Below are 23597 nucleotides of genomic sequence, written 5' to 3'. Positions count from 1 at the left end.
TAAGGTGACACTTTAGATTCAATCTAAGAAAGTGCCTCCAAAACTACATTATATGCCATTAATTTACTTGATCCACCCCATTCATTTCGATTTCTATGTTTTGGATTGTGTATAAATAAAATATTAGGCATATTGGGTTGTCGTTACTTATGCATCACTCATACATCAAGTGATTGTAAAATTAATAGTTTTACGACAATATAACTAAAGAGGTAATGAAAAATATGTGTTAGAAGTATTAGAACATCATGCTTTTTTATTTTATAGATATTTTGAGATATCTAGATCATGATGAATGGAATGGATCATTAATTTAAATAGTGTACATTGATCAAGATACGCTTTCTTAGACTGAATCTAAGGTGTCACCTTGGGAACACTTTTCCCACACACATATAGAAAATGGGTATAAGGTGATGGTCCATTTTACTAAATGAGTTACCAAGAGAGAGTCGTATGGTTAGAAAAATGCGTATGTTTAGTACCAAGCATAAACTTGGTGTTTGGTGGTAAGGTGGATGCATCTCAACCCTTCGTCTATGGTTGTGAAGTACAAAGAGAAAATGTGTCACATGTGGCTGTACATTTCATCCAACTAATCTCACTGAGAGTGTGTGTGTAAAACTAGAATAAACTTAAATTGACTGAGGACTCTTTTCACCAACTTTTTTATCTATTAGATTTATTTTGAGATTCATGTTGGCGAACAATAGCTTCTATCCACTAAAATTTACAAGAACTTTACTATATATAATTGATATCCATCACATGTCAACATGAGTATATACAAAGAGGAAACTGGTTATGAGCTAGCAGCCCATTTTGCAAAATGGACTGCCAACCCACTGTCATGTGAGCCCTACACCGATGTGACTAGCAAGGGGGGCTCACATGACATAGGCTTGGCAGCTCATTTTACAAAATGGGTTATTAGCTTAGATACATTTTTCCGTATATATATAGGAAAAAGTGCTCCTAAAATGACACCTTAGATTCAATCTAAGAAAGACTCTTTAAAACTACATTATATGCAATCAATTTACTTGATTCACTCTATTCATTATGAATTTAAATGTCTCAAAGTATCTATAAAATAAAAATCATGATGTTTCAATACTTCTAACACATATTTTTCATTGCCTAATTTAGTTGTATTGTCATAAAACCGTTAATTTACAATCACTCGATGCATTAGTAATTGGCACCCAACATGCCTAATTTTTTATTTATATACAATCCAAAATATAGATTAATATGAAAGGAATAGATTAAGTAAATTGATTGTGTATAATATCGTTTGAAGGCGCTTTCTTTGATTGAACCTAACATATCACTTTAGGAAAAGTTTTCCTAAAATTTATTTGCTACATGTACCCTGTGAAACTCTGTTCAGCTGTTTCAGATGGTTCGACCAAATGTAACTCCAAGTCTCCAACTACCATCCAGGTTAAAGGGTCTAAGCTTTAAACCATTGTCAGTCACCTTTAGCTTCTGAATTTCACGATCCATACTCATGTTACTCAGTTGATTCCTAAAACTACAGTTTGTATTGGAGTCAGCCTGCTGTTGTTAGAGAGAAATTAGAATAACCTTCGGGAATATCTTGAGATCAGAATATGTCACTTTGAAAGTGTTCAGAAACCTGATTTATTGGCATAGCCTTGATGACCCTATGGGTGTATCCAGCTTAGGTGATATAGTAAGCTATGATGCACGGATACGAATACGGGACACGGATACGACACGAACACGGATACGGGATATGATAAAATCCAAAAAAATAGGATACGGTGATACGACAAGGATTTAAAAAAAATATTATTATATATAGAAAAATTTATAAAATTCAACTAACAATCTAAAATATGAATCTATCACAAAATAACAAGTTTGTAAACAAAAAATACCTCAAGATGAAGTGAAAGCTGAGAGATTGAGAGAGGATTAGGGTTAGGGTTAGGGGTTTTTCTTATCTTTTCGTTTGAGTCAGCTAAGGATCGAATCGAACGAGAGATTTGAGAAATAGGGATGGGTTTTTTAATCAAACGGTTCGGATTAGATTTTAGTAACCAAACCCGCAACCCGAATGAATCGGCCTTTGGCGAATTCGAGCCGTGTCGGAGCTTCTTTGACCGTGCCCGAACCTAATTTGACCGTTGACCCGTGTCGGACACGGATTGACCGTGTCTGACACGTGTCGTGACGAACCGTGTCCGATTCGAGTCGGACACGGATTCGTGACCTCCGAGGACGAATCCGTGCTTCAGAGGTGTCAGCTAGACTAAAAGGTTCTCTATCTCAAAGAAACCACCTACTGGTTACTATCATTTTGTACCTCTAAGAATTTTTCCTTCTTAGTTATCTTTCCATTTTTTAGCAAAATGACTCTTACTCTTCTCTATGCAAATTTCTAATAGACTAATGATAATTATCTTATTTTTTTCATAATATATTGTACTAATTCTAGATCGCTATTATTTTACTACTCTGTCCACCGTTTAATGCTTGCTCCCCTTTCTTTCAAGTTCACTATTATTTTCACAATTGCATTCAGTATTCTAAGGGGACTGAACCTGCTCCTTCACCCTTTTCATCTCCCTAAAGAAAATACTTTCATCTCTGTGTGACATTGAAATATATTAATTTTCTATCTAACGTTCTCTCTCCCACATTCCTTCTGTCCAAACCAAATAGTAGTGAGTTTATGAACATGGATTCTCTTTCTATTCATTTTTCCCTTTGATTTCTCTCGGACATCTTTGTTTGTTCCAATCTTTTTTGTTGTTCTGGCTTTTTGTGAAAAGGGAAATTATTGTAGTCAATATTTTGTATGATTTTCAATAAAGTCCATATTTGTCTTAACTTTATCGTTCTTTCATATATAGTTTTTTATGCATATCTTTGTTTCAGTGTTTATGGGTATTTATAAACCATATGTATAACTTTTTAATTATTCAGAAATGCTACTTTTGATCTGTAATTGTGTGAAGCGGTGTTTAAAAATACTCCTTGTATACTTCTATTGTTGATACAATATCTACTACAAAAATATTATTTGTTTTTAGGCTTCATATGTATTGCTTAATTTGGTTGGGAATATTTTTATTAGTCATGTTATCCTCTTACCTGCATGAAGAGGCCAAAGATGAATTATAAAATATTTTGCATTATGCGTAGTTGTCTTGTGTTTAGATATTTGGATATTTGGGCTGCATGGAAATTTACTTTCTCTTAGCATCGGTAATTTTAGTTTATTACTAATGTGTAAGCTTATTACTAATTTGTATCTTGTTTTGAATATATGTATGTATGGATAGTCAGGTGTGGTATTGACTTTCCTTTTACGATGGTCAGTTGATACAAACTAGGATGTCATTGATGATACAGAGGGTCAGAAAGTGCTGAAACTAGGATGTCATTGATGATACAGAGGGTCATTGTTGATACAAACTAAGCTGTTATTTTTTTTAAAGCTACAGTTCATATTGAGCTTGATGAACTTCTCTACAAGCCTTATCCAAATGGATTGTTCCCTCTATTTCCTTTTTTATGCATGTGATCTTATTATTATTATTATTATTATTAATTTTTGTTGATTCTTTAGTTTGCTTTGTTTCCTTTGACAAATTTGCACCGGGTCAAAATTGTTAAGTATTTTTCTGGTAAGTTGCTGATGTGAAATCTGATTGTTTAGAGACTTGATTGAGTTCAAGTTGCTTATGGATACTCTTTCTAAGCAAGGTTCAAATAAAGTTGCTGCCTTTGTTCAATTTTCTTTATTTTTCTCTAGGAAGCACCTCAAATTAAGCTTAACCTTTTGCTTTTAGATTTTCATTGTTGGCTAAGTTTGTTCCTTATATGCCTGTGGGTTTGTTTATTAACATATTTGGATTGCTTATTTTAAAGATTTAAGGGGGGTTCGTTTGCATGCAAGAGAAAAATGAAAATGAGAAAATCACTTTCATTTAACAAATTAGGTGTTTGTTTGCATGCAAACGGTTATGAAAGTGAGATGCAGAAAAGTTATCACATAGTATTTAACGCAATTTTGACTTCCCCTAAAAAAGTGGTGAAGTCACACGAAAGTGATAAAAACAGTAACTAATTTTAATTAAATGATTTTAATTATATTTTCTAATTAATCTTATTTTGTCACGTCATCTTCACATAGCACTTTCAATAATAATTTAATTTTTTAAACAAATATTGTATTTCACTTGCATGCTAACATGGATGTAAAAATCATTTGCAAAAAAAAAATAGCTTACATATTTTAAATTCACTTTCAATTTGCCAAACAACCCCTAAAGCCAAAACGTTAATCTAGTTTTAATTTCTTTTTTATGACTTTAGTTTTATTTAATATGGATTGGTTAATATTCAAAATGTTGAGATTTGAAACAAAAATATTTATCTGGTTATGTTTTTCTTTTTTATGACTTCAGTTTTATACTACGGTAATAGTATTCTAATAGCTGGCTCATTTGACATGTCTCTTGCCAACTTTGTAGACATGTTATATAATCATGTTCCCCTATTTGCTAGAGAATTCAATTGTATATGCCTAGCGTGTGTGTTTTTTTTGGGAGCTCCTGTGTTCAATATATTGCTACGAACTATAATTTAGAGATTATCCTCTATAGTAATTTCTGACTGACTTGTAATGGATGGGACAATCCTATAATATTTTTATTTTATTAAAAATTATAATTTCTTTTGTATTTCTGGTGCATAAAACTATGTAGACTTGTGGCTTATACTATTTTGAAAATATTCAAGTAATGAACAAATCCGTGCAACGCACGGGTCTGGAACTAGTATGTATGTATAGAGAGAGAATAATAAATATAATATATATATTATTATCTATCTATACATATATATGTTTGTGTGTATGTATATAGAGAGAATAATATATATATATATATATATATATATATATATATATATAGAGAGAGAGAGAGAGAGAGAAGAGAGAAATATAGGTATGCTTGGTACCAGAGTATAAAATTTGTGCTTGCTAGTGAGGTGGCACAATCCCTCCACTTATTCAAATGGGGGACCACATTCACATGGGTTGAGGAGTGCATAGCGGTTATGCAACCATTGTGAATGAGTGAGGGGATTATGTCACTTCACTACTAAGCACCACCTTTTGTGCTTGGGTACCAAGCATACTCATTTTCTCTCTACACTCACATATATATATATATATATATATATATAATATATATATATATATATATATATATATATATATATATATATATATATATATAATATGTGTGTAGAGAGAGAAAAATGAGTATGCTTGGTACCAAGCATGATTTTGGTGATTGGTAGTGAGTTGACTTATTCTCATCCACACATTTAAAGGTGACGACTTGAAAATGGTCCACACACCCATTGAATGAGAAGATGCAAAGTGACCACCTCACTACCAAACACCAAATTTGGTGCTTGGTAATAAGCATACCCATTATTTGCACAAATTGTGTTGATTGGTAATGAGTTAACTCATTCTCATCTACACATTTAAAGATGACCACTTGAAAATGACCCCCACACCCATTGAATGAGGGGATGAAAAATGACCACCTCACTGCCAAGCACCAAATATGTTGCTTGACTGCTTGGTGTGTGTGTGTGCGCGCGCGCGTGTAGGTATTTAGGTGTGAGTTGGAAATGAGAATATTTAGGTCTAGGTTGGTCACTTGTAAATCAATATATAGATATATAAGTAATATGGTATTTAGGTTCAGATGCAAACTGAACATTTTGTAGTTTCCAAAATAACTATGGAACAATGAAAACAAATCAATCCCACAAGTGACCCAACCCATAAGGCGTCCATCAAATAGGCAATAGAGCTGAGAAATCAACTTGCAATTGAAGTTTCAAGGATGGTATACATGGTTTTCAATGTTTATCGGCCAACGTGTCACAACCAATTGACCTAAGCCACGAGGTCTCTACGAAGTTGTCAATAAAGCTAGAAATCAACTTACAATTGAAGTTTAAAGAATGGTGTACATGGTTTTCAAACGTGTCTCAGCCAACCTTAGGAGCAATTTCTTACTGCAGGTTTCCCTTCATCTATCTATTGTAATTGGAGTCCAATTGAATCTATTACTGGCGTCAAGCTATTTCACTGACTAGAGCGAGGATATGATCATTTCCATTCAGGGGCAAATTGGAAATGACATGCAAAAGAAAATAGTAGTCAGATGTATTTTTCTTGTGTTTTCTGTTTAGAATTACAATATGCTGGAAAAAAAAATTACAGCAAATGTTGCAGCTGATGTGGTGGGAGCAAAAGCTGCAACTTCCCAGAAATGAAAGTAAAAGATAAAAGTAAATGCCACCTCATCAAAAAAACATATTTCCAATTCAATCTAGAGAAAACAATCTCCAACTATTATGAATCACGTAGATTTTGCACCAACTGATTTTCAATTAAACATTGGAATTGCATTGGAAACGCATTTTCCACAATAAAATTGCAGATATCCAAGCAATGGATTTAAAGTTGATTTCCAGAAACAAATGATACGTCAACATTTGCTACATTTTATTTTTGCAGCAATCCGAACAACCCGTTATTGCATCTCTTACATGCCCATGCTATTAAGCTATATCGGAGAGGGCTTTTAGGATGGTAACACAGATATTTGTTTGTTGATCTTGATCTCCTAAAGCTCTAAAAGAAGCTCTAAAAGACATTGCATTTCTGAAAGGTCGAATTTTACAATCCAATGCTTCAATTCTCATGATAATAGTATAAAACATTAACAACTTTTAGTTAATTGAGATACAGTTCATGACGGAATAAAGCCTCCTACCCAGAAACTCATACAAGAAAAATTGTCTTTAAACTTCCCAAAGTAGGGATAAGGAATTGTGGGCATTAGAGTAACAGGTGGAGGTTATCTGCGTATTCAGATTGTACTTTTTATTGACATGGGAATTAAAGGTGGTGAATTCGATTAAGTTAACACACTTTTAATGTTTCAGAAAGCACAACATTGATAGACAAGTAACTAATCTTCCATACATATATGCATGCAAATTTCCTATCTTCTCGATATAACTGCCAACATTAGTGTCACACTTTTTTCCTTCTTAACAGATGCAATGGCCAATTATTATTCCATCCACATGGCAAACACAATGCTACACTAATTCATACATATGCAAGAACAACAAGTGACTACCAATGAAGAAATCAATTGCACATAAAGCGAACTTTCTAGTTTCAAACAATTTAACCATAAATTATGAAAAATAAATAAAGTGTAACGGAGCAACTCACACTCAATTTAACAGTAGCTCTCATCTGATTTAACAAGATCGGCACAGTCATCGAACGAATCAAAATCGTCGTCAACACAATCGAAGCCCACCTACCACAAAATAACAACCAAATCACGTAATTTCCTATCCAATTAGCAGATTTCAACATGCCGAACACTGAAACGTAACAAAATACTAACCAGTTAACCCCGCTATAAGTATGAACAATATCAATCAAGTGCTGGAGCGCGGCAACGGGAGGAAAAGAATCAGCAGCAGGAGTAGAATCGATGGAAGGGATCGAGAGATAGAGGCAGAGAGAACGCGCCTAGAATTCTAGGGTTTTGAAACGGCGATGTGGATGAAGGAGACGATTGGGGTTGAGACTTGGAAGAGTCGCGGTCGCCGGAGTTGGGGAGGAGATGGGAGAAGGAAGGGAGGAGGCGGTGGCGGTAGATGAGGGTGTAGCCTGAGGTCAGGCTCCGGCGACTGAAGGCCGCCATGGCGATTTTTGGATTGGAGAATGTAAGAAGATTGGATTTGTTATTTTCCTTTTTTTTTTAAGTAAATGATGACGATGCAGAAAGGGGTTTAGGGTTTTGGGGGCTTCTGAAATCGGCCAGTCGAGCTCGCAGGCTTTGTTTGTGTTTTACACTCTACGCCTCTTAATTCCTACGTTTTGCACAATTAACTCCTACAAGATGTGGGAAGCAATATTGGGTTATTTGCAAATATACCCTTTAAATCATGGACATTTGCAGAAATACTCACGAAATCTTAGTATTTGTAAAAATATCCTCCACATCTTAGTATCAGCAAACTACCCCTTAAATCATCAAAATTTTGGCAAAAAGTACCCTCAAAGCAATGAGGTGGTCTAGCTACACCCGCGCGTAAACCGCACGCGCGGGTGTGGTTAATATAGTTTTAAGCAATTAATCATCAATTTTGATAAGCTAAATTGTAATTACAATATGAAAAGTATTAAAAATATAGTCAAATTTTTAAGACCAAGCTGTTTTTTGTTGATTTTAAGTGTTTTTTCTTTCCAAGGTTGATGATTTAAGGGTACTTTTTACATTGAAATTCCAAGGTTATTTTTCCTTAGAAAAATATAAACTTTTATAGTAAGTATTATAATTTGGTTAAACTTCTCCTTCTCTTGTGAAATAGAAAAAAGTTAAATCATTCTACATGGTAATATTTGCGGTGTCTCTTTAACTTTTCAATATATAGACATGAATACATACAACACAATAAGACGAGAAAACACTTTCCACTAGCTCCATCTTCACAAGATTATAAGCACTTCCTAAAGACAATAAAATTCAAGATAACTGATAATTCTTACCGCACTAACAATTAAATAAGATTGGTTGATAACCAATTTCAAAGCTTCAATTTTAGATCCTTACAACTAGACAACAAAATGTATAGATTGCATGTTTAAAGAAATTTTTTTATTATTAATTGTTTACACCCCCCTCTTGTCTCTACCCATTTAGGACTATCTTTCCCTTGATGTCTCACTCGAGTCCAATTTTGGATTCGGAGAACAGAACTGGTTAATCACTGAGGAGTTAAGTTAATTAATATCAATTAACTTAACAAGATATATAAAAATACATCAAGTATATTTAAAATAATCAAATTTCAATTAACTATGTACTAATTAGTAGCAAATTGAGTAAAGGGAGGTGTAGGAACCAGTAGCACGTGTGCTATTATTCATTTATGGCTAAATTGCACTTTGATATCACAACAATTTTCCCATTTATATACCACGTGTTGTACTTTGCCACAGGAAAATATCATAAATTGTGAAAAAATGCAACATTTTAGTACCATCGAACATGCAAACACGAAAATTTTCACCCGAATATTTCTTCATGATACTTAAATTCTAATTTTAGAGTTTTTTAACTATTAATATTTGTTAAATTTAATATTAAACCAACAAAAATTATTTTTTTAACCTATTTTAATTTAAAAAATAAAGATGAGATATGTTTAATGTGAAATTCAACAAATACTAATGGTTAGACAGTTACAATACTAACAATATTAGTTCCATATGTATATATTTAGATAAAAAAATTTCACATTTGCGTAATCAAGAGTACTAATGTGTCAATTTTTAGCAACATATAAACGAGTTTTGGTCTTTGAACCCAAAATTTTATCCTCACTTATTAAAAAACCCATTGACTTTAATAAAAATTCATACACCCAAAATTAGTCCAACCACTTATTTTTGAACCCATTCTCCCAAACATTGTCTACACATGTATTGTATTTAGAGTAAGAAAAAAACAATTCCAAAATTACCCTTCTACAAATTATAATCTCTCTACTTCATCATCGGTCCTAAACATCAAAAATCCCTAACCCACTTCATCGATCCTCCGATCGCTTCACCGACCATGACGCATCTTCTTCCGCCTAGAGCTAGAGGACTGCACTCTGAAGAAGACGCAGGTTCTGGGATTTCTTACCTTCTTTTTCATGGAGAAGCCCATCAAAGTCTCGTTCTCTAGCGACTGGATTGCTCTGTTGCTTCTCACCACCGTTAAGATTGCCGGAGTCGATCTTGTCGTCTACGCCTCCACTAGTATCGGCCCCTTCCCTTTTTCCACTTTTTTCTCTAGGTTAGCTCCTAATCTCTTCCCTTATCGGTTTAAATTCTAAAGAGAATAGGGGGAAATTTTATTTCTTTGGTTGAAAAATATGAATTTGGTGATGTGAAGTAGGATTCTTGAGAGTAAAAACTGAATTTTGATTGGGTTAGATATCAAATTGCGTAGATATTTACTCTTTAGATGCAATTGTCTAAAAAAGGCTAGTTTTTTAGCACTTTATTATGGATTGGAAATTCTACAAAATGATTTATTCGATTTTCCTCTTTGATATAGTGGGTACTAATGGATCCATCTTAAATTACATGATTGCTTAATTATAAGTCAAAGTGAAAGAATAGATTACTTTTCGTTATTAAGCTAGCTGATGAGATAATTAAATTTTTTAAATGATTTGTGTAAGTTTGATATACCAAATAATTAGTCTATCTTGAGTTAGCCTCCTCCATGATATTTGATATGCGTCCTAATGATACACAATTGCATGTTATTCAATCTGAAAGGATATGCATAAAAACGAGGCCCCATATTATTATGAAGATGTGTTTGTAAAACTCCGGTTAGAAGTATATGTGAACAATTAGTGATAAATAGTTCTGTTTGTGGTAAATTACTTGAGGTCATGGATATACTTGGTAACAAGTTTCTAGACATGTATAAGTGTGGTTTTATACTTGGTAACAAGTTTCTAGACATGTATAAGTGTGGTTTCATAGAGTTCGTGCATTGGTTTTGGCTGAATAACAAAAATGTATAAGTGTGGTTTCATAGAGTTCGTGCATTGGTTTTGGCTGAATAACAAAACATGCACGAATCTGAAAATAAGTGTCTGCTCAGTCGACTTATGAGTCGACTCATGAGTCCACTAATGAGTCGACTGATGAGTCGACCTATGAGTTGACTGACGGGCTGGTTTCCAGGTTTTCTTTTATTTGCGGGTTGGGTTGGTTTTGTTTCGGGTTTGACCGCTTATATAAAATCTCTCCTACCCGAAACCAACCCGAAACCCATCAGTTATCAGAGAAACCCTAGCCTCTCTCTCCCCTCAAAACCCTAGTTTGTTTTTGGCAATTTTTGGGGGATTTTTCGGAGGATTTCAGCCGGATTTGACGAGGTGCAGCATAGGAGATCTTTCTCTCTCGGATTCAGGAATTGGTTAACATACCAGAGGCGAGTACACCCATTGTTTGTATAGTCTTATTTGGTTTTATTTCGGTTTTATTGAGCTTAAATTACTATTTGCATATATAAATAGATCTTTATAGCATATGATGCGAAAATCGAATGTTTTCAGTTTATAAAAGCTCACAAACGAATTTATAAATTAAGATCCAGATCTGGAATTTGTTTAAACATAATTTTTATTGTGATTTAATGGTTTCAATACATTTTTAAACATGAGGAAATATGTTTAGGGTTTTAATGCAAAATATTACATGCAAATCTTTCGTTTCTGTTGATATACATGTGTTAGAATCGAATATATATTGCTGGACATGATCAAAGAGAACACTAGTTTTATAAATTTTTGCAGAAAATTTTCGAAAACAGAAAACTGGGGATTTTCTGCTCAGTCGACCAATGAGTCGACTCATGAGTCGACTTATGAGTCGACTAATGAGTCGACCAATGAGTCGACTGATGGAGAAAACTTCAGTTTGTGTTTTGTTAGTCGACCAATCATAGTCGACTCATGAGTCAACTGATGAGGAGATTTTTAGTATTTCTTCAGTTAGGATCTGTTTGAGTTTCCTTTTCAGTTTCATTGAAACTGTATATGTTTGTTTATTGTTGTTGCGTGCTATAACATGAACGAGAAGTTGCCTCGAATGACTAGTATTAGAGGTTTATTATAACATGTATCATTATATGTGATATGACATGCGGACACGAGTTTAGGTTTGCGTACCGAGACACGTGAGAAAATAGGGTATGTGCACCTGTTCATATATTTCATCTAGTCCATGTGTTGGGCAATTATGATGTGTAGTTCATGTGTTAGACATTTATCACATTCAGTCCATGTGTTGGACAGTTTTCATATGTAGTCCATGTGTTGGACACCCATTACATCAGTTTAGACCTTAAGAGTTTACACTGACACTTACATAGGCTGGACACGACATTTATACGAGTTGTGACACGACACCGTAATTAAGTCTGAGATGAGTTTGCCTTCTTTTATTAATGTTTCTTGTATTAGATTTTGGGTTTGGTATATAGGGATGTACAATTTGAGATACAAGGTATATACATGAGGGTTTCCTTGTTTGGATTATTTCGCTCGACGTACCTATGCTCGTGTTGTAACTTCCTAAATACTAAAATCCTCTTATACATAGGTACTTACAATCTGAGCTACATGATATATACATGAGTGTTTCCTTGTTTGGATTATTTCACTCGACGTACTTATGCTCACATTGTAATTATCTAAATAGGATTTGTGATTTTATATATATGTTATAACTGTATTTTTTGTATACAACGAGCCATTTTCCCTTGGGGTTGGTTGTGATGTTGCTCGCTAGCGCTTTGACGCTCGTTGTCCCTCCCCCCTTTAAGGTAGCGAGCCAGGAGCCTGGAGAGTTGCAGGTTGATGGCGAGGCACTTTAGCTTCAGCTATTCTATTATAGTTATATTTTACTTTTGAGCTCCTTTGTAGGCTTTGTTTAGACATTTTGAGAGTTTATTTCTAGAAGTTGTAAAGGCTGTGTACCTTATTTCCTCTTTTTCAGACTTTAAGTATTTGAGACTTGTTGGAACTTCAGTATTTTCATTTCAGGCATTGAGTTCTATTTCAATACGTTGGATGGTGAAATATCTATTTGATCTCTATCATTTCATCAGTTATCTCTTGTATTTATCTTCTACTTGCTTTGTACCTACATCTGTTATTGACCCTACTAGAGAGATAGTAATTGTGATGGTAAAACATGTTATTGCACGGTGTGGTGCATGAAGGGTTTGATATTCTTGGTTTCACCTTGGACTGCAGCCTTGTGTGAACCCAGGGGCGTCACAGTTGGTATCGCGTTCATTTACTTTTATGTTTATCTTATATCGCCATTGTCTATTACTCTTTGTGTATATTGCCCTATCACATTTGTAGTTTATTTATCTCAAAATTTGTGGATATTTTTTTTATGACAACTATTTTGTGTAAACTTAAAGTATTTGGGTGAATACTAAATTATTGTGAAAATCATATTGTGATATGCTACGTATGTGTATATGTTATTTTGGACTCATAAACTCTTGTTTTCTTATGATCAGAGAGAGATGGCAGGACGTGGTAGACCTCGTACTCGGAGAGCTGGACAGGCAGAGTCACAGCAAGCTCCACCTGAGCCACAGCAAGCTCAACCCGAGCCACAGCAGGCACCACCTGAGCCGCAGCAGGCTCCCCAGTATCTTATTGATCTCATGGCTCCCATCATAGCTAGGATGGCAGCAATTGGGGAGCTTGTGGCGAGTCATATCGCGCCACCGATACCACCACCACCAACAGCAGCAGATCAGCCGCAGGAGATACCCGCAGTTCCTATCAGTGAGAGACCCCCAGAGGTCACACCTGCAGTTATTCCATCAGCAGTCCCCGATAGAGTAGCAGAGCAGGAGGCTTGGCTCCGTATGGTTGAGAGGTATCAAAAGATGAGAGCACCGGAGTTCCAGGGGTCAGCAGATCCTCTTGCAGCCCATAAGTGAAAGGAGGATGTGAGTAACATCCTCGATATACTTAATGTGGATTCGGTCCAGAAGCAGCGATTGGCATCCTACAGTATGAAGGGAGACGTTGGGAGATGGTATAGGCTTCAGTTCACCCCAGAGCACCGTATGACCCTCACGTGGGAGGACTTTGTTTATTTCTTCGATGAGCAGTATATTTCTTCTGCAGCACGGACTGGGAAGGAGCTTGAGTTGTCTCGGCTGACTCAGGGGGATATGTCAGTGGCAGATTTTGAGAGCAGATTTATGGAGTTGTTACACTTCACGGGCATGTGGCAGACAGGAGAGCGCCAAGCTCAGATGTTCTTAGCAGGGTTCCGCCCTAATCTCCGTCGTTACCTCGTCTCGAGGAAGTTCTATTTAGTTCGAGAGGTAGAAGAAGCCGCCACCTCACAGGAGATTAAGACTGCCATGTTCCAGAAGGATAAAGAAGGAAAGACCAAGGCAGGACAGACCGGGGATAAGGGGAAGAACAAGAGACCTTTTTCTGGATCCTACCAGTAGCAACAAGGTCCTCATAAGAAGGGACCCCAGCATGATCAGAGAGCGCATCAGCAGCGTTAGGGCTGAGCACGGTTCGGTTCGGTTTGGTTTTTAACAAAATTTGAACAACTGAACCGAACCGCCTATAATTCAAAACCGAACCGAACCATTGCAAGTCGGTTCGGGGCGGTTTGGTTCGGTTTTTAGGTTCTCAACATAAAGGTTTATCAACCAGTCAACAACTTGTACAGAGTCAATGTTTTAACAACAAAATTTCAAAATAACAGTATGCAATAAACAAAAAAATAAGGAATAAATAAGAGTATACGATTCAATAACAAATTCAAGTGAACAGTGATCAAGATAACAAAGAACAATAATGACTCCTGTATTTTGCCTGTAATTATTATTAATGGAAATAAATTTAGCAACATACCTTGTCGACGCCTGTGTTTTGCCTACAAACAATATTAGCACTTTCAATATCTCCTCTTGTCGACAACTTAACACCCTCTTTTGTTACTGAAATAACAACTACAAATCCCACAACCACAGTAGAGATTGCTATCATACGAAATGCTCACATAAATCCAAGCCTAGAGAAAATAGTTACATTTCTACCAAAAAGTATATACATGTGTCACCAATGCTGCTGAGATCCTTGCAGATCCTAGAGAACTCTGAAGAGGGCATCCTCACAATCGCTTGATACTCAGCATCTAGAATCCCCAAATGCTCGCTGTTGATGTCCACGAGCTTCATCTTGAAGCCATAGAACCTGTCTTGATCTATAAATAGCCAAAGCCAACAAATTTAAGTAAAGGAAAAGCAAGTTTCCCCAAAAGTCTGGGTTCTAGGGTTTATGGAGGGGGTGGGGGAAAGAAGAAGAAAGGTTGATTACTTGGGCTCTCGAACATGAAGGTGACGGTGTCGCTGCCGCTGTCGGCCTTGATGGTGATGATGTCGTCATGTTATTGAGGTTTATGCCCATGGAGAGGTTGCGATAACAGTGGTAGTGCTCGAAGCCCTCGGACCGGAGGAGGAGGGCGACGAGCGCCACATGGCTGGAGTCCATGGCTTGGAGGGAGAAGCCGGAGGAGGAGCAGTCAAAGTTGGCATCAGTGACCAGATCCTTAATGGATTCCAGAACCTTCTTCAGGAGTCTGCCCTGGACTAACCTCTAGGGCTGGAGCGGCGACGCTGGGAGGCTGAGGTTGGAGAGAGTTAGGTTTAGGGTAAAGACTTTTGCGATTTTATACGAAGTGGAGAACGGGTCGGGTAATGGCTTACGGGACTCAAAATAAGTGAGTGATATAAGCGGTCGGTTCGGGGCGGTTCGGATTGAAAATTTTTCAACCCGACCCGAACTGACTTAGAACTAAAACCGACCCGAACCGTTAATTTTCGGTCGGTTCGGTTGGTTTTTCGGTTTGGACCGAACCGTGCACAGCCCTAAGCAGCGTAAGTTCCAGGGAGTTTGTTATAACTGCCGCAAGGTCGGACATAAGGCATCGGAGTGTCGCAACGCACCAGCAGGAGCTCAGCAGGGCAAGGGCCCGAACCAGCAGCAGCAGTGACGACAAGGCAGAGTTCAGGGCCAGCAGGCGAGACTTGAGGCACCGCCAGCAGCACAAAAGACTGAGGGGTAGATTCGGGCAGTTCAGGAGGTTCCTCAGGGGCAGATAGTACCGTATTCTCCAGTACTAGTAGCAGAGCAGTCTTCGGTCACAGGCAGAGTATATGCGGTAGTACTGCATGATCATGGAGCTAGCGGAGCAGTAGTGAATGGTACGTTTCTTGTGAATTCTTTTCCCGCCCGTATTCTCTTCGATTCGGGAGCTTCACATTCCTTTATTTCGTATGATTTTATGTCTAGACTCTAGCTCGTAACTCAGCTATTAGACACCCCTTTATCAATTTCCACCCCTTTAGGTGAGATATCTCTTCTAGAGAGCATTTGTAGGAGGTGTACTATTAGTTTAGATGAGTCGGAGTTCGTTGTCGATTTGATAGTGTTGCATATGTCCGAGTTCAATGTCATCCTTGGTATGGATTGGTTGTCTTCTTACCATGTTAGAATTGACTGCTTTGTGAAGACAGTCAATTTGCGGGCGTCCGATGGGTCTAAGATGATTGTGTCAACCTCTCAGGGCAACCGTTTTGCAAAATCATTTCTGGCGTACATCGAGGAGGTGATGCGACGGGATTAGGGTGTTGATTTATTGGAGACTAGAGTTGTCTAAGAGTATCAGGATGTCTTTCAGGACATACCTGGGTTACCTCCTGTGAGAGAGGTCGAGTTTTGTATTGAGTTGCAGCCGGGCACAGCCCATATATCCCGCGCACCTTATCGCATAACACCAGCTGAGATGTGGGAGCTTCAGACCCAGTTGGACGAGTTATTAGCTCAAGGTTTTATTCGTCAGAGTCATTCTCCATAGGGCACACCGGTCCTCTTCGTGAAGAAGAAGGACGGTAGTATGAGGTTGTGCATTGATTATAGCCTTTATAGGGAGTTGAACAAGGTCACTATCCAGAATAGGTACACATTACCTAGAATTAATGACTTGTTCGACCAGTTGTAGGGAGCGTAGTTCTTCTCGAAGATTGATCTTCGTTCTGGTTATCATCAGATGCGGGTTCGGGAGATGAATATCCCCAAGACCGCTTTTCTTACTCGATATGGATCTTTCGAGTTCATGGTCATGCCATTCGGACTGACCTATGCACCCACGGTATTCATGGACTTGATGAACCGGGTTTTTCGTCCCTTCTTAGATCAGTTCGTGATTTTTTTTATCGATGACATCCTCATTTATTCGAGATCGGAGGAAGACCACGAGGAAAACCTACGATTAGCTTTGAGGACTCTACAGGAGCATCAGTTATATGCTAAGTTCAGCAAGTGTGAATTTTGGCTTTCAGAAGTCAGATTTTTCGGCCACGTCATCAGTAGAGAGGGCATAACAGTGGACCCGGCTAAGGTTACAACAGTTCTTGATTGGGAACCGCCAAAGATGGTGACAGAGATTTGTAGCTTCTTAGGCTTAACCAGTTATTACAGGAAGTTCATCCAGGACTTCTCAAAGATTTCGACGCCACTTATACGCCTTACGAAGAAGGGCGTACAGTTCATTTGGAGTGCGTAGTGCCAGAATGCCTTTGATATCTTGAAGACTAAGTTGACTTCAGCACCAGTTTTGACTATTCTGAGTAGCGACAGGACATTCGTCGTCTACACAGATACATCATTGGCAGGATTAGGAAGTGTATTGATGTAGGCTCAGAGGATAGTAGCATATATCTCATGACAGTTGAGGGTGCATGAGCATAACTATCCCACTCATGACTTAGAGTTAGCAGCAGTAATATTTGCATTGAAGTCATGGAGACACTACTTGTATGGAGTGCAGTTTGAGCTGTTCACAGACCACTAGAGTCTAAAATATCTTTTCTCTCAGAAGGAACTCAACCAGAGACAGAGGAGATGGATTGAGTTTATCAAGGACTACGAGTTCGCGATTCAGTATCACCTGGGGAAAGCGAATGTCGTAGCAGATGCTTTGAGTAGGAAGCGTCGACATCGGGTTTCGGCTTTGAGGTGTTCATTGTATAGAGATCTTCTTACTCTTAGCCAGTTTGATTTCAGACCCGAGATCGGTGGAGCCAGTGCATTTTTGGGAGCAGTGTCAGTTCAGCCATCTTGGAGTACCAGAGTAGTCAGAGCTCAGCTGGAAGACTCTTGAATTCAAATCCGAAAGGATGAGATTTCCAAAGAGCCTAAGGCTGATTAGACCATTGGAACATATGGAGGTCTACGGATGAAGGGTAGGCTGGTTATACCATCCAGTGCCGAGTTGAAGAGAGAGTTATTTGATGAGGCATATCGTACTAGGTACATAATACATCCAGGGACCATTAAGATGTACAAGGACTTGAAAAGACACTTCTGATGGAGTGGTATGCATAGAGAGATTGTAGAGTATGTGGCTAAGTGTTTTACATACCAACAGGTAAAGACAGAGCATCAGAGACCAGCAGGAACACTTCAGCCTTTACCCATCCCAGAGTAGAAATGGGCGGATATTTCTATGGATTTTATTATAGGGTTGCCGAAGTCGAAGAAGGGGAATGATTCTGTTTGGGTGATAGTAGACCGGTTGACGAAGTCAGTATATTTTATTCCAGTGAGGACTACTTATACCGCCGAGGCATATACGAGGATATTTATTCGGGAGATAGTTCGGATTCATGGAGTTCCAGACACGATCGTGTCGGATCAAGGTTCAGTGTTCACTTTGTATTTTTGGAGGAGTTTCCAGGATTCGTTCAGCAGCAGACTATCTTACAGTAGTGTTTTCCACCCACAGACAGATGGTCAGCCAGAGAGAGTGAATCAGGTGTTGAAAGACATGTTGCGGGCTTGTGTCATTGACTTTCAGTGCAGCTGGGAGGAGCATATTCCACTGATAGAGTTCGCTTATAACAATAGTTATCAAGCGACGATCGGTATGACCCCATATGAGGCATTGTACGGGAGACATTGTAGATCATCGATATGTTAGGCAGAGCCGAAGGATAGCTTAATGCTTGGACCAGAGCTAGTGAGACAGACTACTGAGAAGGTAGCATTGATCAGAGATAGGATTTTAGCCGTCCAGAGTCGGCAGAAGAACTATGCAGATAAGAGACGAAGACCCTTGGAGTTTCAGGTTGGAGATGCAGTTATGCTGAAGGTATCGCCTATAAAAGGCATTCAGCGATTCAGGGGGTGGGGAAAGCTTGCACCGAGATATATTGGACCCTTCCGGATTTTGGAGCGCATTGGAGCCGTGTCATACAGACTAGATCTCCCAGCACCAATGTCTAGTATACACAATGTATTTCATGTTTCTATGCTCAAGAAGCACTTGCATGATGAGGAGCAGCAGAGAGTATTGGATGCACCTGAGATTGAGCTCCAGGATGATTTATCTACTATTGAGATTCCAGTTGCTATACTTTCCAGAGAGGACAAGAGGCTTAGAAACAAGGTAATTCCTTTGGTGAAAGTCCAGTGGAACCGAAGAGGCGTTGAGGAGATTTCTTGGGAGCACGAGGAGGACATGCGTCGCGACTACCCACACATGTTTGAGCAGGTAAAATGAATTTGTGTATGACTTATATATATAATTTATGATTTGCATGTATGACGATGTTTATACTTAACACTAAAATTAGAGTATTATCACTTATCTCCTAAGTACTTGGAACATATGGTATATATATGAGGGGTTCCTTGTTTGGACTTTTTATTCGATGTACTTGTTCCTTTTAGTTAGGGGTTAAGTGGGAATATTTACGTTTTAGATGGTTAAGTGTAGACATCGGAGATAATTTTCGGGAGATCGAATATTTATGACGCGCAACTTTCTGCACCTATTGAGGAAGTGGATTGATTTATGTATGTGACTATATGTGTAGTTATATTTAGATTTAACGTCAGAATGAGAATATTTTCGCTTAATTTCTAATCTCATGGAACACATGGTATATATATGGGGGGTTCCTTGTTTGGATTTTTTGCCCGACGTACTAGTTTCATTTGATTAAGGGTTGAGTGGGAATATGATTATTCTTTATTATGATTTCTAAATTTTGAGGACGAAATTCTTTTAAGGGGGGAAGAATGTAAAACCCCGTATTTTGTTAGAAGTATATGTGAACTATTAGTGATAAATAGTTCTATTTGTGGTAAATGACTTGAGGTCATAGATATACTTGGTAACAAGTTTCTAGACATGTATAAGTGTGGTTTCATAGAGTTCGTGCATTGGTTTTGGCTGAATAACAAAACATGCACGAATCTGGAAATAAGTGTCTGCTCAGTCGACTTATGAGTCGACTCATGAGTCAACTAATGAGTCGACCGATGAGTCGACCTATGAGTCGACTGACAGGTTGATTTCAAGCTTTTCTTTTATTTGCGGGTTGGGTTGGTTTTGTTTTGGGTTTGTCCGCTTATATAAAATCTCTCCAACCCGAAACCAACCCGAAAACCCATCAGTTATCAGAGAAACCCTAGCCTCTCTCTCCCCTCAAAACCCTAGTTCATTTTTGGCGATTTTTGGGGGATTTTTCGGAGGATTTCAGCGGGATTTGACTGTAGGCTGTCTAAAAATCACATTAGATAGTTGATCCCCCATCAAACACCAATGATGGAAGTTACAATTTGACGACTTCCAGAAGGCTACAATTTGAGGACTTTCACGTAGAAGGTTACAATCTGACGACCTTCACGACAACTAATGAAAGCCCTAATGCAACAGCCTTCACAATCAACATCGAGAGTTACAATCTGATGACTCTCGTATTTTCAAGGAGCCAAGACGAAGATTACAAGAGGACGATCTGTGCAAAGCTCTAGCAAAAGAGACTACAAATTGACGGTCTCTTCATATTAGAATGCAGATATCTCTCAAACCGTAAGGAATTTGGCAAAATGGAGGAAGCGAACCGAAGCCTTTGGCTCAGTTCGGATGGCCCCGTATCGTCGAGATAGCCGATTTTCATATGTAATTCGTCCAATTCCAACGTACGGTTTGAAAGTTATGACCTGTTCTTCGTAGCAAGTTGCGTTTTCAGCCTTTAAACAGGCTCAACTCTGCGTTTTCAGTCTAGAAACGCAGAGTTAATCTCTAAAACAGCACAACTGTGCGTTTTCAGCCTTTAAACAGGCTCAACTCTGCGTTTTCAGTCTAGAAACGCAGAGTTAATCTCTAAAACAGCACAACTGTGCGTTTTCAGCCTTTAAACAGGCTCAACTCTGCGTTTTCAGTCTAGAAACGCAGAGTTAATCTCTAAAACAGCACAACTGTGCGTTTTCAGCCTTTAAACAGGCTCAACTCTGCGTTTTCAGTCTAGAAACGCAGAGTTAATCTCTAAAACAGCACAACTGTGCGTTTTCAGCCTTTAAACAGGCTCAACTCTGCGTTTTCAGTCTAGAAACGCAGAGTTAATCTCTAAAACAGCACAACTGTGCGTTTTCAGCCTTTAAACAGGTCAACTGTGCGTTTACGGCCCAACTGTGCGTTTACAGCACGAATTGTGCGTTTTCAGCCTAAAACATCCTAACTCTGCGTCTCAGAGTTCATTATGCCGCACGGCCAGTGCGTTCAGCCATCAGAATAGGCCCAACTCTGCGTTTTTAGTCTAAAAACGCAGAGTTCGGGCCCTGAACGCTATTTTTCAGTGTTTGACTCATTCAAAGCACGTAATGAACAGTTCCAGGAACTGTTTTTCCCCACGTTCTGAGAGATTTCCGCCCCATTAGGAGCGGATTAAGGGGGTAGTTACCACCCTTAATCCCCTATAAATAGGGGAAAACTCAATTGAGTTCGGGCTGGGATTTTGGCTTGGGGGAGAAGGCTTTTGGCTTTTTGGTTGGCTTTTGGCTCTTGGCTCTTGGCTTCTTTTTTGGGCAGCACCAGAAGAGATCATCTTCAAGATCGGCAACAAGAGCATTCCCTTGGCTTATAACCGACTTTCGGTCTTCCTTGGCTTATTAACCGAACTTTCGGTTCAAATCAACTCTTTTTCAAGAGTTCAAACTCGTTCAGAGTTATCAACTCGATCAGAGTTCAAAACTTGCTCTGCAAGTTCTTCTACAACTCGTCAGAGTTATCAACTCGATCAGAGTTCAAAACTTGCTCTGCAAGTTCTTCTAAAACTCGTTCAGAGTTATCAACTCGTCAAGAGTTATTTTCAAACTTGCCACGCAAGTTCTCCACAGCGTCAAATCGTGAGGAGAAGACATCGTTCCAGTGAATCAAGACGTTCGGATCGTCGGGAGGCACTCCATCGCCACCGTGAAGAACCCAGAATTAAATAAAGGGGAGAATCAAATTCATTCTCCTCTCTTTTGTAATCGGAATCCAAATTGTAATCGATTTTGAGAGGAATACAAATCAAATTTTTCTTTCATTGTCTTTTTACTGCAAATTTCCAACAAACAAAAGATGGCGACTCCGCTGGGGATGAGCTTCTCTGACGAAGAAGTGGTGGCGCAATCCGACGTTCATCTCATTGGAACGACCGTTGAAACTCTGATCATCGAGTTCGATCAAGCCAAGTTTGAGAAGGCCCTCTCCTCCGGATCCTTTAGCCCCAAGGCTATGCGCAAGATCCACAAAGTCTTCAAAGAGACTAAAGCTCCAACTGCTCCAATTGACGAATTTATAAATTAAGATCCAGATCTGGAATTTGTTTAAACATGATTTTTATTGTGATTTAATGGTTTCAATACGTTTTTATACATGAGGAAATATGTTTAGGGTTTTAATGCAAAATATTACATGCAAATCTTTCATTTCTGTTGATATACATGTGTTAGAATCGAATATATATTGCTGGACATGATCAAAGAGAACACTAGTTTTATAAATTTCTGCAGAAAATTTTTAAAAACAGAAAACTGGGGATTTTTTGCTCAGTCGACCAATGAGTCGACTCATGAGTCGACTTATGAGTCGACTAATGAGTCGATCAATGAGTCGACTGATGGGGAAAACTTCAGTTTGTGTTTTGTTGGTCGACCAATGAGTCGACCAATCATAGTCGACTCATGGGTCGACTGATGAGGAGATTTTTAGTATTTCTTCAGTTTGGATCTGTTTGAGTTTCCTTTTTAGTTTCACTGAAACTGTATATGTTTGTTTATTGTTGTTGCGTGCTATAATATGAACGAGAAGTCACCTCGAATGATGAGTATTAGAGGTTTATTATAACATGTATCATTATATGTGAGATGACATGCGGACACGAGTTTAGGTTTGCGCACCGAGACACGTGAGAAAATAATTAGGGTATATGTACCTGTTCATATATTTCATCTAGTCCATGTGTTGGGCAATTATGATGTGTAGTTCATGTGTTGGACATTTATCACATTCAGTCCATGTGTTGGACAGTTTTCATATGCAGTCCATGTGTTGGACACCCATTACATCAGTTTAGACCTTAAGAGTTTACACTGACACTTACATAGGCTGGACACGACATTTATATGAGTTGTGACACGACACCGTAATTAAGTCTGAGATGAGTTTGCCTTCTTTTATTAATGTTCTTTGTATTAGATTCTGGGTTTGGTATTTAGGGATGTATAATTTGAGATACAAGGTATATACATGAGGGTTTCCTTGTTTGGATTATTTCGTTCGACATACCTATGCTCGTGTTGTAACTTCCTAAATACTAAAATCCTCTTATACATAGGTACTTACAATCTGAGCTACATGGTATATACATGAGGTTTTCTTTGTTTAGATTATTTCGCTCGACATACTTATGCTCACATTGTAATTATCTAAATAGGATTTGTGATTTTATATATATGTTATAACTGTATTTTTTGTATACAACGAGCCATTTTCCCTTGGGGTTGGTTGTGATGTTGCTCGCTAGCGCTTTGACGCT

General features: G+C 38.1%; 1 protein-coding gene and 1 pseudogene across 1 annotated transcript in view; both read right to left on the bottom strand.

Annotated features, from left to right (window-relative positions):
* LOC109831707 (mitochondrial inner membrane protein OXA1-like) overlaps positions 1-14712 on the bottom strand; it is a 23061-nt gene extending 8349 nt beyond the window's left edge. The window contains exons 1-3 of the mRNA XM_020399094.1: positions 14578-14712; positions 7494-7621; positions 7313-7403 (exon numbers count right to left, since the gene is read on the bottom strand). Of these exons, the coding sequence (XP_020254683.1) occupies positions 7313-7403; positions 7494-7621; positions 14578-14712 (354 nt within the window). The remainder of the gene's footprint in view (positions 1-7312; positions 7404-7493; positions 7622-14577) is intronic.
* Positions 14302-23597, bottom strand: part of LOC109831699 — a 17671-nt pseudogene continuing 8375 nt past the window's right edge.

This window comes from Asparagus officinalis, chromosome 1 (genome assembly GCF_001876935.1).
Source record: "Asparagus officinalis chromosome 1, Aspof.V1, whole genome shotgun sequence".
Taxonomy (NCBI): Eukaryota; Viridiplantae; Streptophyta; class Magnoliopsida; order Asparagales; family Asparagaceae; genus Asparagus; species Asparagus officinalis.
Note: the sequence above shows the minus strand (reverse complement) of the source record. Positions and strands in the feature narration are given on the sequence as shown.